This window comes from Macaca nemestrina, chromosome 2 (assembly GCF_043159975.1).
Source record: "Macaca nemestrina isolate mMacNem1 chromosome 2, mMacNem.hap1, whole genome shotgun sequence".
NCBI classification, from domain to species: Eukaryota; Metazoa; Chordata; class Mammalia; order Primates; family Cercopithecidae; genus Macaca; species Macaca nemestrina.
Window position 1 is genome coordinate 23,931,544 of NC_092126.1, and position 13,791 is coordinate 23,945,334.

The 13,791-nt window shown below is 41.2% G+C and overlaps 1 protein-coding gene across 18 annotated transcripts in view; it reads left to right on the forward strand.

Moving 5' to 3' along the window:
• LOC105488927 (thyroid hormone receptor beta) overlaps nucleotides 1-8,385 on the forward strand; it is a 381,615-nt gene extending 373,230 nt beyond the window's left edge. For all 18 annotated transcript variants that reach the window (XM_071090815.1, XM_011753445.2, XM_071090812.1 and 15 more), the window contains one exon: nucleotides 3,480-8,385. In XM_071090815.1, coding sequence (XP_070946916.1) covers nucleotides 3,480-3,721 — 242 coding nt within the window. In that variant the 3' untranslated portion in view covers nucleotides 3,722-8,385. The remainder of the gene's footprint in view (nucleotides 1-3,479) is intronic.
• Nucleotides 8,386-13,791: the final 5,406 nt, after the last annotated feature.

A 13,791-nucleotide genomic window follows, 5' to 3' on the forward strand; every position in this document is an offset into this window, starting at 1 on the left:
TTTTCAGGGCACCCAAGTGTTGCTGTGCTTTGCCACTTGTCACTCTGCACTGTAACTACCTGCTTCACTTGTCCACGTAAGTCCCTGTGGACTTTTTTTTTTTTTTTGAGGACATAAATGTGTCTAATTGTACATCCAGCACCTAGGCCAATGTTCAGTAGAATTCAAGAAATGCTTATTGGATAAATGGCTGAATATGTGGGTAAAATATACATCGAGAATCCTTTGTAGAGTTGCTGCTTCCTGGTTAACTCAGTAGGATTTTTTTTTTAAACCTGAGACACGGTCTTGCTCTATTGCCCAGGCTGGAGTGCAGTGGTGTAAACACAGCTAATCGCAGACTTCTGCCTCAGCCTCTCCAGGCACACACCACCACGCCTGGCTAATTGTTTGTTGTTTTGTAGAGAGAGACGGGTCTCACTATGTTGCCCAGGCTGGTCTTGAACTCCTGGGCTCAAATGATCTTCTCACCTCAGCCTCCCAAAGTGCTGGGATTATAGGCATGAGCCACCACGCCTGGCCTAGAATTCTTTTTTTAAAGCTGACCTAGAAATGTATTTACTATAGGAAATTTAGATATGGAAGACTTTTCAAAAAGAAATAATTCCTTTTATTATGGAAAATTTCAAGGGTAAGTAGATAGAAGAGCATCATGAACTCCCGTGTACACTGTGGCACACAGACTCCAGACCAACCCCCCACACTCCCCACCTCCTAGTGTTCACACCCTGGATAATCTCCTGTCCTTCAGTGTGTGCAGGACCCGTGCCTTGATTCTAACCAAGAGAATATGGCAAATTTGACATCACCCCCATGTGATTACATGACATAACCTAAGATTCCCTCTTGCTGGCAGACTTGCTCTAGGGACTCTCGGTGCCAGCTTCGTGAGGTAAACCACCACGTGGGGAAAGTTCCCCTGAAAGGAGCTGTAGACAGCATCTAGGGCTGAGGGTGGTCTCCAGCGACAACCAGCAAGAAATGGGGCCCAGAGTCGTTCGGAGAATTATTCTCGGAGAAATAAAATGTATAGCTTATCCAAGCTTCTCTTCACACACTCCCTGTGTGACTTTGGGTGACCCCTAGCTTCTCCAGGCTTCAGTGACCTTTAAAATGAAGAAATTAAGCTACATACACAGGAATTATATTTCTGGAGGGACTCATGGTAATTTTTTTAGCTGAGATTTTAGAGGTACAAAGACAGTTTTAAATAATGTTGAATCACACCATGAGAAAGCTATTTCTTTGACAGTTTTCTCTTCCTGGTTATATCTCCTTCCAAATAAGGGAAGGAGAGAGACTCAGTGTGGTGCTAGTCTGCCTTTAACACCTCTCTAACACTTACTAACCTTCCTTTTTAACAAAGAGAGAGTGGATCTCAGGAGCAATGTGCAGCAGAACCTTCAGCTCCAGAGTAACAAAGGCTTTTGCCATGCATCCATTTTTGTGGTTATCTTCTTATGTACGTCAAATGGATTTTTATTACTGAATAATAAGATGTTTCCTTTTTAGTGGGTCAGTTTCACAGATTATTAAGCAAATCATCTTAGTAAGGTAGATAAAGGGAGAAGTAGGTGGAGATGGCAAAAACTGAATGTGATGCCAGACGCTATCAAACACCAAAGTGAATGATTCTTCCCAGTTCTCTCACGTTGTGAGGCTGACACTGCCTGACAGCTACAGGACAACTTAATAACTTTTCACAACCCACCCTCCCTAGTGATGTGGACCCTCTTCATTAATACTGCCAGGACCAGGAAAATATTACAAGACACTGTGCATTTGGCAAATGATAGCTGCCTGTCGGAGCCCCAAGTCTCCAATTCCTCTGCAGCCTGATGTTCTAAGCCCCCTGTTTTGTGTGCCATTTCAGTTACACAATATCTTAGACTTTTTCTTCAAAGATTTTTCCAAGAGCCACTACTTCTAAGTTCCTTGGTCCTGCAGTGCAAAAAGAAAAAATGAAAATGATCTGAAAGACATTCCTTTGAGAACTTTTGTCTTAAGGAGTTAAAATGGTCTTCAGTCTTTAAAATGTTTCTCTCTTCATAAACCTGTTCAGTGTGATTCAAGCATCATCAAAATGTCAATTCGTACTCGTTATGTCACCTATGTGACCATCTCATCTTTATCTCTTTTGTGGCATTAGCCACAAAACCCACATTGTATTTTCCCTTTGAAACAATACATCCGAAGCAATAATATGTTGATCTTCTATCTGGATTAAAAATTAAAGGATCCTGTGGAAAATTCTTGCACACTCAAAGAAAGAGAGAAGATAGGGGAGAGGGAGAGAGGGAGAACCAGCAAATCCACAGAGCAGCTTCATCAAATATGAAGGAAAACACAAGATAAAAATGTACAAATTTCCATTTGAGCTAAATAGGGGATTCCAAAAGCCCGTATGGTTTGTTAGTTTGTTTAGACTCAGAAGGGCGAATTGAGACATTAGCCCTGATTCTTCCTTTCCAATGAAGCAGAACCCTGTTTAGATTCCTACTGATACAAACACCTCCAGAATTGGACCTTTGAAGTGTGAATTCATTTGAATTGAAGAGAACTGAGCAGGGGCGTGTTGGGCCTCCTGGAGCTATTTGAGGAATTCATCCAGGTTTATAGATTATTTTTGTCACCCAAGTGTCTGCAGCCCAGCTATTCCCCAGTTGTCCAGCCTCCTTGTGTCACCCCTTTGTTTATCACTTTTGGAAACTGACTTGAGCCTCTGCCACATACTGTGGGAAGCCCAGTAGTCTATGCAGGACTTGGGAAGATTTCCTGGGCTTTCCAGGGTCCCGGTGTCCTCTCACTCCAGCTCCCACTGTAGCTGTTCTCTTCTCTGCATGGGGTGACTCTGGCACAGCTCCCCTCCCCTTTTCTTTTCATTTCAATTCCAAAATCATGTGTAAAACAAGGCTGCTATGGTAGCACTTTTACTAAAGGCATAAGGAAAGGGAAAGGCCAGTTCATTGCAGCCTGGAAGACAACACAAAGTTAAACATGGTGTTTCTTGGTCCTCAAGGAAATGTCTTACTATTCCGCATTCCTCCTTTGGCCTCAGGCCTGCTGCAATGTCCCCAGTCCCTTCATATATCTCCCCTTTCTATGCATGTCCATGCTAGTCCTCTCCCCTCTCCCAGGCAGCCAGTGAAAATTCAAAATTGTTCCCCTCATCTTGCAGAATATTTCAGCTGTCAGCCTTCTCCTCCTATACCCTAGGAGGGGGCATCACCTTTCACACCCAAGAAGGTGATCTAAACAGAGATATTTATCTGAACAAAGTACTGCCTCTCTTCATAGAAATGATGCCACTCCCCTGGTACCTGGTCCCTGGAGCACCAGAGTTCACGCTGCATCCCTGCTTATGGCTAAGAGGGAAGACCCTAGATCTGCCCGCCTCCCACTAAAGGCCTGGAATTGGACAAAGCAAGCCTTCCCTCTTCCATCTCTGAATCAATGTCCATCTTGTCTCTTCCCCGCAGATCGCCCGGGGCTCGCCTGTGTTGAGAGAATAGAAAAGTACCAAGATAGTTTCCTGCTGGCCTTTGAACACTATATCAATTACCGAAAACACCACGTGACACACTTTTGGCCAAAACTCCTGATGAAGGTGACAGACCTGCGGATGATAGGAGCCTGCCATGCCAGCCGCTTCCTGCACATGAAGGTGGAATGCCCCACGGAACTCTTCCCCCCTTTGTTCTTGGAAGTGTTCGAGGATTAGACTGACTGGATTCATTCTCATAATTCCTACAGCACTACTGGGTGTCATTTCATTCCATTGCCTAGCTCTTTTTTGTTTGTTTTTTTGTGTCAGGAGGGATTATTTGGGAGGGAAAAGGGAAGTAGTCCTTGGCATAGACATGGATGAAATTGCCCCTTGAATGCGGGTACTTGAAACTATTGCATTTCGTTCTCCGGTCCTTTGATGTGAATGCTCTGAAGGTTTGACGGTTGTGGAGGTGGGGTGGGGGACAATCATTAAGTCACCAGCACCAAGCATCACCAGCTCCCACCCATCCCCAGTCTGAGACTCGAGTCAGCAAAATGGCGCTGCAGGACACTAAAGAAGCCTTAAAACCAAGATAATACGACCACCTCCACCCAATCCTGATGTGTGCAGGGCTGAAGTTAGCAGAGTACAGACCACGTTTAGTTAGATGTGGCTTTCAGCCTTTTAGGGAAAGACTTGAACAAATTTGCATCTGTTCAAGAGCATGCTGTTTCCAGCACTCTTTATCGTCTCCTAGGAGCGTAACTTGGAATGCACAGGAATATTTGTGTCCTAAAAAATCAGTTGTCCTTCCAATATCATTTTTATACCCTTATTAGATTTAATTCAAGTTATACAAGGGTGTGACTCAAGGATGTACAGATATTGACTGATTGAGGCCAACAAGGAAAATAATTTTTTTCAGTGAGCCCAGAGAAATTAGAAATCTTCACCAATGTCAGTGATTCTATGGTTTCCAAAAATTCATAGTATTACCTCACAGTAGGAAGGCTTCTTTCCCATTTAGGCTCAGAGAACACTTACAGAAATCAAACCTATTCACAGGGTGGCACCCCTTTTCTGTGGCATCTGATCTGTCATCTCCCAAGCTCCCGAACTTCTTTATCCAGGTTGTATCTTTGCTGAGCTGACAACAGATTTCTCTATGGATCAAATATTCTAAACAAGGAAAGATACGCTAAAATTTCAGTCTTCTTCCAGAGAAATTCTGAGGAGAGATTAGTGCAGCTACATTCTGAGTGGAAGGAAATGCAGTGTTCTGAGGGCCCCTTCGTGTCCTGATGGCTGGAGGATGCTTCCTTCTGGTTAGATCCTCAAGCTCCTTCCCTCGTTGACAAATGTCTCCTAGTCCCCTTTTTCCCTCTGACTCTGAGGCACTGCATAGCTTGATTATCTCTAAACAGAGACTGGCCCTGCTACTGACCCTCCTGTCCCTCTTATAGCACACCCTGACAGATACTCAATAGAAAACACCTGCAGACCATGTGCACACTTACCTTTCCTGCCCAACCTGCCTTCCCAATGGCCCATGCTAGAATAGCTTGTGCCCAGAAAACAAACAGTGACACTTCATCTCTTCAGTGTCAGAAAATGGGCATAGAATGTACCCATGCAATTGAATGTATCTCATTCTCCACTGGCATAGTAGATATAAAGTATTCCTTTGCCTACCTTTTACTGCCTTATCCTGGAAATATTGGGGAAAATAAGCCATATCAGTGAGATTTACCTAAAAACAAAGGAAGGAAAGTCACTGTGAAAACCAAGTAGATGCTTTAAGTTTGGTGGAGCATAACTGGCCCAGAAGTCTGGGTGCCTGAGTTCTACGGCGTGCTCTGTCAGCTGGTAGATTTGTAATTCTAGGTCTTGGTTTTCTCACCTGGTGAATAAGTCATGATCTCTAAAACCCTTCCTGCCCTTAATATTGTACGCATTTCAAGGGGAAAAAACCTGGTTCCTCTGATTTTTTTTTTAACACTTAAATTCCTAACTTTATTAGACAAGAAGTATGGCCCACTTAACAGTTAAGGAACATAAATTTGGTATTGACTTGAAATAATAATTTGACACAATACTAGTCAATCATTTAGAGTCCTTGGAAAAAGAAGAGGAACAGCACTGAAAATTCCAAGTGTGATTGGAAATTATCTGGGAGCGGGGAATTAAATGTTCAATGCATGAAAGCAATTGTACTGGCTTCTGGGAAAAAGGAAACAAGAACATTGCTATGGAACTTGTTACCCAAAGAAAGGAAGTAAGTGAAAAGATTGACAATTATAAGCACGAAGGTCATTGGCAGATTACCTGCTTTATCTACAGACAGATCGTTTTGGGGTTTGGTTTTGTCTAGGCAGTCTCTGGCCAGGCTCCTTAAGTGCTTGCTCTGCTAATATTTCAGCTTCCTCTCTTGACTCCTTGAGGAGCCACGCTTTGGAAGACAAACACTTAGCCACCTCTGTGCTCCAGGGTAACCCTGAGAAGCTCTGCTGTCTGGGGCAAGCTTTCTTTCCAAAGGGAATGAGAGGAAGGCAAGCAGGCAGGGTCCTGCAGCATCAGGCCTTCTGGGGAGGGGTTCCTCATTTTGTTTGACAGGGTCCTCAGTACATCGGACACCCAGATTTGAATATAAGTTCAGAGCCTGATCTCAAGCTGAATCAGAATGCTTTGGGGACTAACCATGATCGAGAATTGGCCAAATGGTATAGCATATAACAGCCATCCAGCCAGCCCAAGTAAAGGAACACTTGATCCTTGGCACCTTAAATGATTGCCTTCAATAGGCAAAGTGCTGGTCTGGAAATCTTGTTGAAGGCTGAATACTTCATGTGGAGTAGGACAAGCCTTAGCCCACTTCAGGTTGAAAGGAAAGGCCATAGGACTCAAAAGATAATGACTCTGAAACTAAACTCCTTCCTTCTGAAGCTGACAGAGGTACTTAGTGCATCTCAAGACTCCATCTCATAAAACTCATTTGTGAGGGATTTGCTCTAGATTTTTCTAAACATTTTTTCATCTATTGTCCAGACTTGCAAATCCAGTGTGGACCTGACGGAGACACCCTTCACACCTGCGCTCCCACCCCCTCGGCAGGGAGACGTCTCAGTAGAGGAGAACACACCCATTATGCTGGGATTCGGATTTATAAATCACTTCCCTTTTAGGGATGAGCGGTGTGGGGTGTGTGTGCGTGCGTGTGAGCGTGTGCGCGTGCGTGTGCGTGTGTGACCCTCAAGTGTACCTTGCTGTTCAATTTAGACGTGCAGTATTTCCAGAAACAATGAAAAAAGTAAGATGTTTTCTTCTTTATGATTCTGCTCAAAACACCACGTGCCGCCTCAGAGCTTTTTCTAGAGCCTCGGTCCTCAATGACGCGCTTGACGTGTTGATGCCTCAGCCCAGCGAAGCCCCCTCACCTGTGCCCCGGGCGACAGCTCTTCAGTGTGCAGTGCAGGCCTGGGGTGGACTGCCAGGCCTTCGCTCTGTACCAGCAACGCCGTTCTTGTTGCTCCTCCCTGAACAGGGGTACAAGCCCTGGCCCCTCCTCGACACTAAGCCCCCCACAGACTCAGCCTCCAAGGAACCGCTGAGCACCCTCGAAGCATGTCATTGTCGGTGATCCCTTTTTATTCTATGGAACTCTAACCTATTCGTGTCATATTGACCTTTTGCTGCATGAGTCATAAATTATGAAATCAGTCTTACGGTTTTTGAAATGTAGCCAGCATTTGTAAGGCTAAACCTTTTTCATGAACTGAATTTAAGTGAATACCCAAGCCACAGTTCCTCTTCAAATGGAGAGTGATGATCGACGTTTGAATCTCTGTGCCCTTTCCAACGGCTATGGCATCAGGTTCTAAAATAAGCTCGTAATTTTTCCTGTTATTTTAATAATATGGAAATATTAGCATAGTGTTTCTTTTGATAGTGATAGACTATAATCCATATTTAAATTTTATAGAGAAGAAATTTTATTGTACTGTGATGTAGATATTTATTATCCAGGTAAGGATTTGCCCGGTGTGTATTTTTTACAATTGAGACATTTTACTTTAATCTTTAAAAAAAAAAAAATGCGTTAAAAACACACTCAAAAAAAAAAAAAAAAGAAAAACAGACTGGGGGAAAAAAGGTTTGGCCTTATCACAGAATTTTTACTGTGCTGTATAAATGTTTGCAAATGCGAAAAGTGTGCATTTATAGTATGTTTCCACATTAATTAATGCCGCCTTCAAGAGCAATATTGTGCAGGTAAAACGCTGTTTGTGGCTTTCTGTTGCACAGTTAAAGCTGACCCGCCCTATGCACAAGACAATCAAATATAAATCTGTCCTCCTCAGGATGCAGATAATACTCATGTAAATTATGGAGCACAATGTAAGACAAAAGAAGACACTTTACATATGTTTTGTTGATACAGAAATTATCAGGGCATGAATGAGCTGATGTGACATTATGCCACTTCTTTCTTTTGGTTCTCATTAACTTGGCATTTTTCATTTGACCATAGAGCCAAATTGGTTCTCCATGCTTTCCTCATAGAAAATCCTTTTTTTTTTTTCCCCCATAATGTTTTCATGCCCTGAGAATCAGAAAAATACTACAGAATAGAAAAAGATTTAGTCATTGGAAGATTTGTGTTTTGCAAACAGTGTTAAGTGATATTGCTAGATGGTGATATTTTTTTCAGCCTAAAACTCTGTTGAAATCTGTGATCAAAATGTTTTAAACTATCCAAAAAAAATTTGTATATTTGGGAAAAATGGATTTTTACATAGCTTTTGTATGCAGATATAAAACTGTAATTATGAATATAGTGGGCGTAGATAAACTCATAAGCTTAAATTCTAAAAAAGAAAAAGCTTATAACAGATATACTTTCCTGTCTCTTTCTTTAAATATTATTATTTTCTACATAGGCAAAGAGTTGCCTTCACTTCTCACTTCAGCTGCTGCCAAAAGAGGGAAACAAGGATGTAAGGACATTCATTTCATAAACAGACATCTATTAGAATAAGCAAATTTACTTGAGAAGAAAGTATGAAGGGAGAGAAGAAACTAAATAAAATGCTGATGGGGGGGGGTTACCTCTTTGGAAGGGGCCACAAAGATGAGGGAAGGAGAGAAGTAAAGTTTTGCAGCTCAAGGACAACATTCATCTTCTCATCTCAAATTATTCAGGAATATTACTCATGGAATTATATTAACATCAGCTGCCAACTGTCAATCTCAGTTGCCCTGAACACATGTTAATTGAGATTCTTTCTATGACAAGTAACAAAAAGCTAACTCAAACTGGCTTAAGCATAAAGCTAATTATTGACTTTAATATCTGGGAAATCAAGGGTATTTGCAGACAAAAGCTTCAGACATGGCTGGATCTGGGTGCATTTACTCAGTATTCTCAGGAAGCTCCTTTCTGTATCTTGTCATTCATGTAGACTTAACATTCACAAGGTCTTTCACCTTATGGTGGCCTCCAATAGTTCCAGGATTAGCTTTACAGCTCCAAATATAGTGAAAAGAGAATTTCTTTTCTCCAACAATGCTAATGAAAATTCTGGCCTAATTCTCATTGGCCCAGTTTGAGTCATGTGCCCATTCCTGAGCCAATCACTGTGGTGAGGAAGACAGATGCATAATCAACCTTATCCTCAGGAATCCTGGAACTGGGTGAGGGGAAAGAAGAACAGTCAGCCTCATCTAAACTATGGACTGAGAGTTGAGGCAAGATGATTCCTCAAAGAAAATTCTAAGTCTTGCTGCTATAAGTGGAGGAGAATTGTGGGCAAGCAAAAGCAACCAATGCCCACACCAAAGGTAAATCTGAAACCACATCCCATTTCAGTACAGCAAGCAGGTCTCCTTCACACAGAGGAAGCTCAGCTCAAAGTGTTTATTTGGCCAGGACATGAACCAAATAAACACTTTCCGAAAAAGTGTTTGATCGCATTCTTCCTGGTTCATGAAAACACCGGTCCAGGTAAGATGGGGCAAGCATCATTATTTCCCTAGGCCAGATCAGTTCATAGTACTATTTTCTGAGTTTTTCCACTCTTTATTCAAATGACTAAGTATAACCTTTATATATTTATCTCTTTTCTACATTATGTACCTCCCAACTGTATCCTAATGAACATATTTCCCTCCTCTGAGAAATTACTGGATTCATTTATTGTGGAGAGCTGGAACATATATATTCCAGCTAGGTACAATTCTTAACCCCTTTACACGGGCAAAGCCAGGAGCTGTTGTCATGTCACAAACCTGGAAAAGTCTAATAATCTATTAAGAGAAGCAAGAAGACAAAGTTGGTTTGCTTCTCTACCCTCAAAATGACAGCTCACTTTGGTTTTATATTTAGACACTCAGGGCACTGTAGCTTTGTAAGTAAGTGGAAGTAGGTTTGTGTACACAAATTCTGACACATTAAATGTTGTTTAAACCAAAGCAAAGCTTAGTAGAACTACTGAAATGCAGAATGTTACAGATACCATTTGAGCATGTATCTCAAGAGAATTCACTGACTACTTGATGAAAAGTGCCATGTTATACTCTTTATAAGACAATCTACCTACACCATACACTGATGAAATGATAAATGAAGTCTATATCTGTATAGCAATATTGCCTGGAGGCTATATTAAAATGAGAAGAGAATTGCCTTAGCCCAGGTTCCCCAGAAAGCAAAGCTCATGCTGCAATTTTATTAGGCATTATAGCACCCAAGGAAGAAGGAGTGGAGGCAAAAGTGAATGAGGCATAGAAGAAAAGAGAATAAATATAAAGTGCACTGCTAAGTTGGCCACACTTGGTACCCAACACAACTGAGTATTCAATTGTGTAAGACCATCTTCTAAGAGGTCATATGAACTATGCTGATCTGGTACAGTGGCTCATGCCTGTAATCCCAGCACTTTGGGAGGCGAAGGCAGGTGGATCACGAGGTCAGGAGTTTGAGACCAGCCTGACCAATATAGTGAAACCCCGTCTCTACTAAAAATACAAAAAAAAAATTAGCCAGGCATGGTGGTGTGCACTTGTAATCCCAGCTACTCAGGAGGCTGTGGCAGGAGAATCACTTGAACCCAGGAGGTGGAGGTTGCAGTGAGCCGAGATCACACCACTACACTCCAGCCTGGGTGACAGAGCAAGACTCCATCTAAAAAAAAATAAAAAAAACGAAAGAATTTATCTACTGGCTCTCCCATTATCAAAAATAGGGCTAACTTCCTCCACATCTAGGTTGTATATACCTGGCCACAAAGCAGGTCCCGTGGTGCTTCATGCCTCAGGAGAGAAAGCAATCCTCATGTGGGGAAACTTGGTCTCTACTTCCACAGATGGGCATACCCCACCTACACTGGTTGGCAGATCAGGTGGCAGGTGGGGTGAAGCAAGTTGCCCTGGGCCCTGAGGAGATAAGTGGAACTTGGAGGCTCTGCAATTTTCTGATACAAGGACTCCTTCAGCCAACAAGTTCTTCTAATTGTCTGGACATGGGCCATCAAGTTCCAAAGAGAATCATGAAGCTCAATAGACAATCAAATTTAAATTTCACTGTACCATGGACCTGCCTGTATAGGGGCTTTTAATGTAATATAAACTGGTCATGTAAATTAATTGTCCTCTAAGTTACATTTTCTTGCAGTAAAAAATTAAATACATGTAAACTAATCTTTTAATTACACTACCTTAGTTTTTCTTGTAGCTGTTTCATTTCAAGGGCAATTTTTTCTATATAAATATCTATCTGAAAGTTTTATAGAAGCCAATAAAATTTTTTTATTTTTCTATATATAACTTCACTTGGTATAGACATTTTTGGAAACAATGCGTATAAAGAGTAAAGTCAGAGGAAGTTGAAATAAACACTCCTTTTCTTTCAGGACAGACTGATAATGTCCTGTATATTTTGTTTTAAGTTTCTTGTACATGACACCAACAGCAATGAGGAAGATGTGTATAGAGTAAGACATCTTCAATTTACAAATCAGAAAATTCTTATGCCCACAAATCCCAATGGATACAGAGATACGAAAAACACTCCTTAGTTTTACCCTAAGTCCTAGAAAGAGGCTGTAGTCTTATTTGTTGCAGATATTCAGGTGGGTTTGCATTCCAAGGATTTTATGATTTCTCCAATGTGAGTTTTTAGCCCTAAAGAGATCTTTTAGGATATCTTTCCACTACATAAAGTCAAGGCCAAGTAGACTCTGTGTAATAAGTTACATCAAAAGATGAATAACCTGCCAGGTGCAATGGCTCGTGTAACCCCAACACTTTGGGAGGCTGAGATGGGAACATCGCTTGAGACCAGGAATTTGAGACTAACCTGGACAACATAGTAAGACCCCTGTCTCTACAAAAAAATCTAAGAAAAAAATTCAACAGTCATGGTAGCATGCATCTGTAGTTAGCTACTTAGGAGGTTGAGTCAAGAGAATCCTTTATGCCCAGTTCAGGGCTTCAGGGAGCTGTGATCATACCACTGCACTCCAGCCTGTGTGACAGAATGAGACTCTGTCTCTTAACAAATGAAAAATAAATAACAAAATAAGATGTGAGATCACCAAAGATTTTTCATTCGTGAGAATCCAGTTGAACATTTCAGAAAATTCACCTCCATTTTCCCCAGCATTTTGACAAACATTCCATTCATTGTTACTTTCCACTCAAGAGTCCCAGCAACCACCCCAAAGGATGTGCGAGGTGTTGGTGCTGCCTCCCAGAGTTCTTCACTATCATGTTGGAGCATGTAATAATTGCCCACCACGTAATGAACACCTACTCTATATCAGGAATCATACTAGACCCTTTATATTACCTCTAATCGTCCAAACAAATATGGAAGTAGGTGTTAGTATTCTCATTTGACAATAGGGACATGGGACTCAGTGTGAATAAGCAACTTATCTAAGATGACACCATTGGCAATTGTCAGAGATTGTGGGGTTCCAAGATCCATGTTCTTTTTACAACCTGCACTGAGACCAGGGTAAAGCCTTAGCCCCTTAAAAAAACAAAAAAGCAAGTCTGCTCTGGAAATGTTTGTCATTTCGCTTCCTAAAAGGTTCACCTACTCTAATGTCAAAAAAAAAGTATACATTATAAAGGAAGGTTACCTGACCTCTCATTAGATTGTGTCCATTGCAAAACCACTCATTGGTGTTGCAACATAAAATGTAATTTCTCTTTGTAGGACCTATGTATAACCCAGCTGGATTCTAGATATGTCAGTCTGACAAGAGGACATTTAGTTTGCTAAGCATTTGAGGGTCTGAGTCATCAAGTTTTTGGAGAGCCAAATTGCTCTGCATAATTGAAAAAGAATTTACAGTAATGGAGGTTGGAGGTGGGGACGGCAAGCAAACAAGATGACAGAAACACTTATGTTTCAAGATGTGACACCATGCTGTAGCTCTCTCAACTTTAGATAATCAACTTATTGGCAAATGCATGATGCAGATGAATTTCTTGTGGAAACAAATGAAAAGAGGCATTCAGGTATCGTATGTATATAGAACTGGTGAGCACCAAAACAAAGGGGATCTTAATAATATAATTATCCCAGAATGCATAGGATTCTGGGCGTTACTTCGTATTAATGAAGTTTTAAAGAATTGAGATAAGAGCTTTTCAAAGCAGTTTCGTGTAGCTCTGAAGAGAGGAGTCTCGCTGACATCTGGTAGATATGTTTACTTAAGACTGTACTTAGATGTGGGAATAAATTAGTAAATTGAAGGTTCTTGTGGAATTTTCCACAGGAAAGCAATAATAAAAGCCCAACTTTCCCGCACAACTGCAATTAAAGGAAAACAACAAGTCTTAAACAAAATATAGCAAACCAAACTCAGATACATTAGAAAGAGAACTTTTTTTATGATAAGATATTTACAATATCTGAAATGTCACAGAGTTAACATCAGGAATATGCAGGTAGATTTTGCAAATCAACAAGAAAAATTACATAAAATGCCATAGTAAAACAGAATATTCACAGAAGGAGAGGCCCAAATGGCTAACAAGTATATGAAGAGATCCCCCACCTCATGAGTAATCAGAAATATGAAAACTGACATCACTCTATACCCACAGATTAGGTAGACAGAAAATATCAAGCATTAACAGGAATGTAAAAAGATAAGAACCCCATCTCCTTCTAGTGAGAGTGTAAGTTGGTTCAGCCCATTTTTCCTAGAGCCAGGATTCCCATTCTGGGAAAATACCCCAAGCTCTTACAGAGACCTATAGGTATAGGAATCCTAGCATCACATACTTTG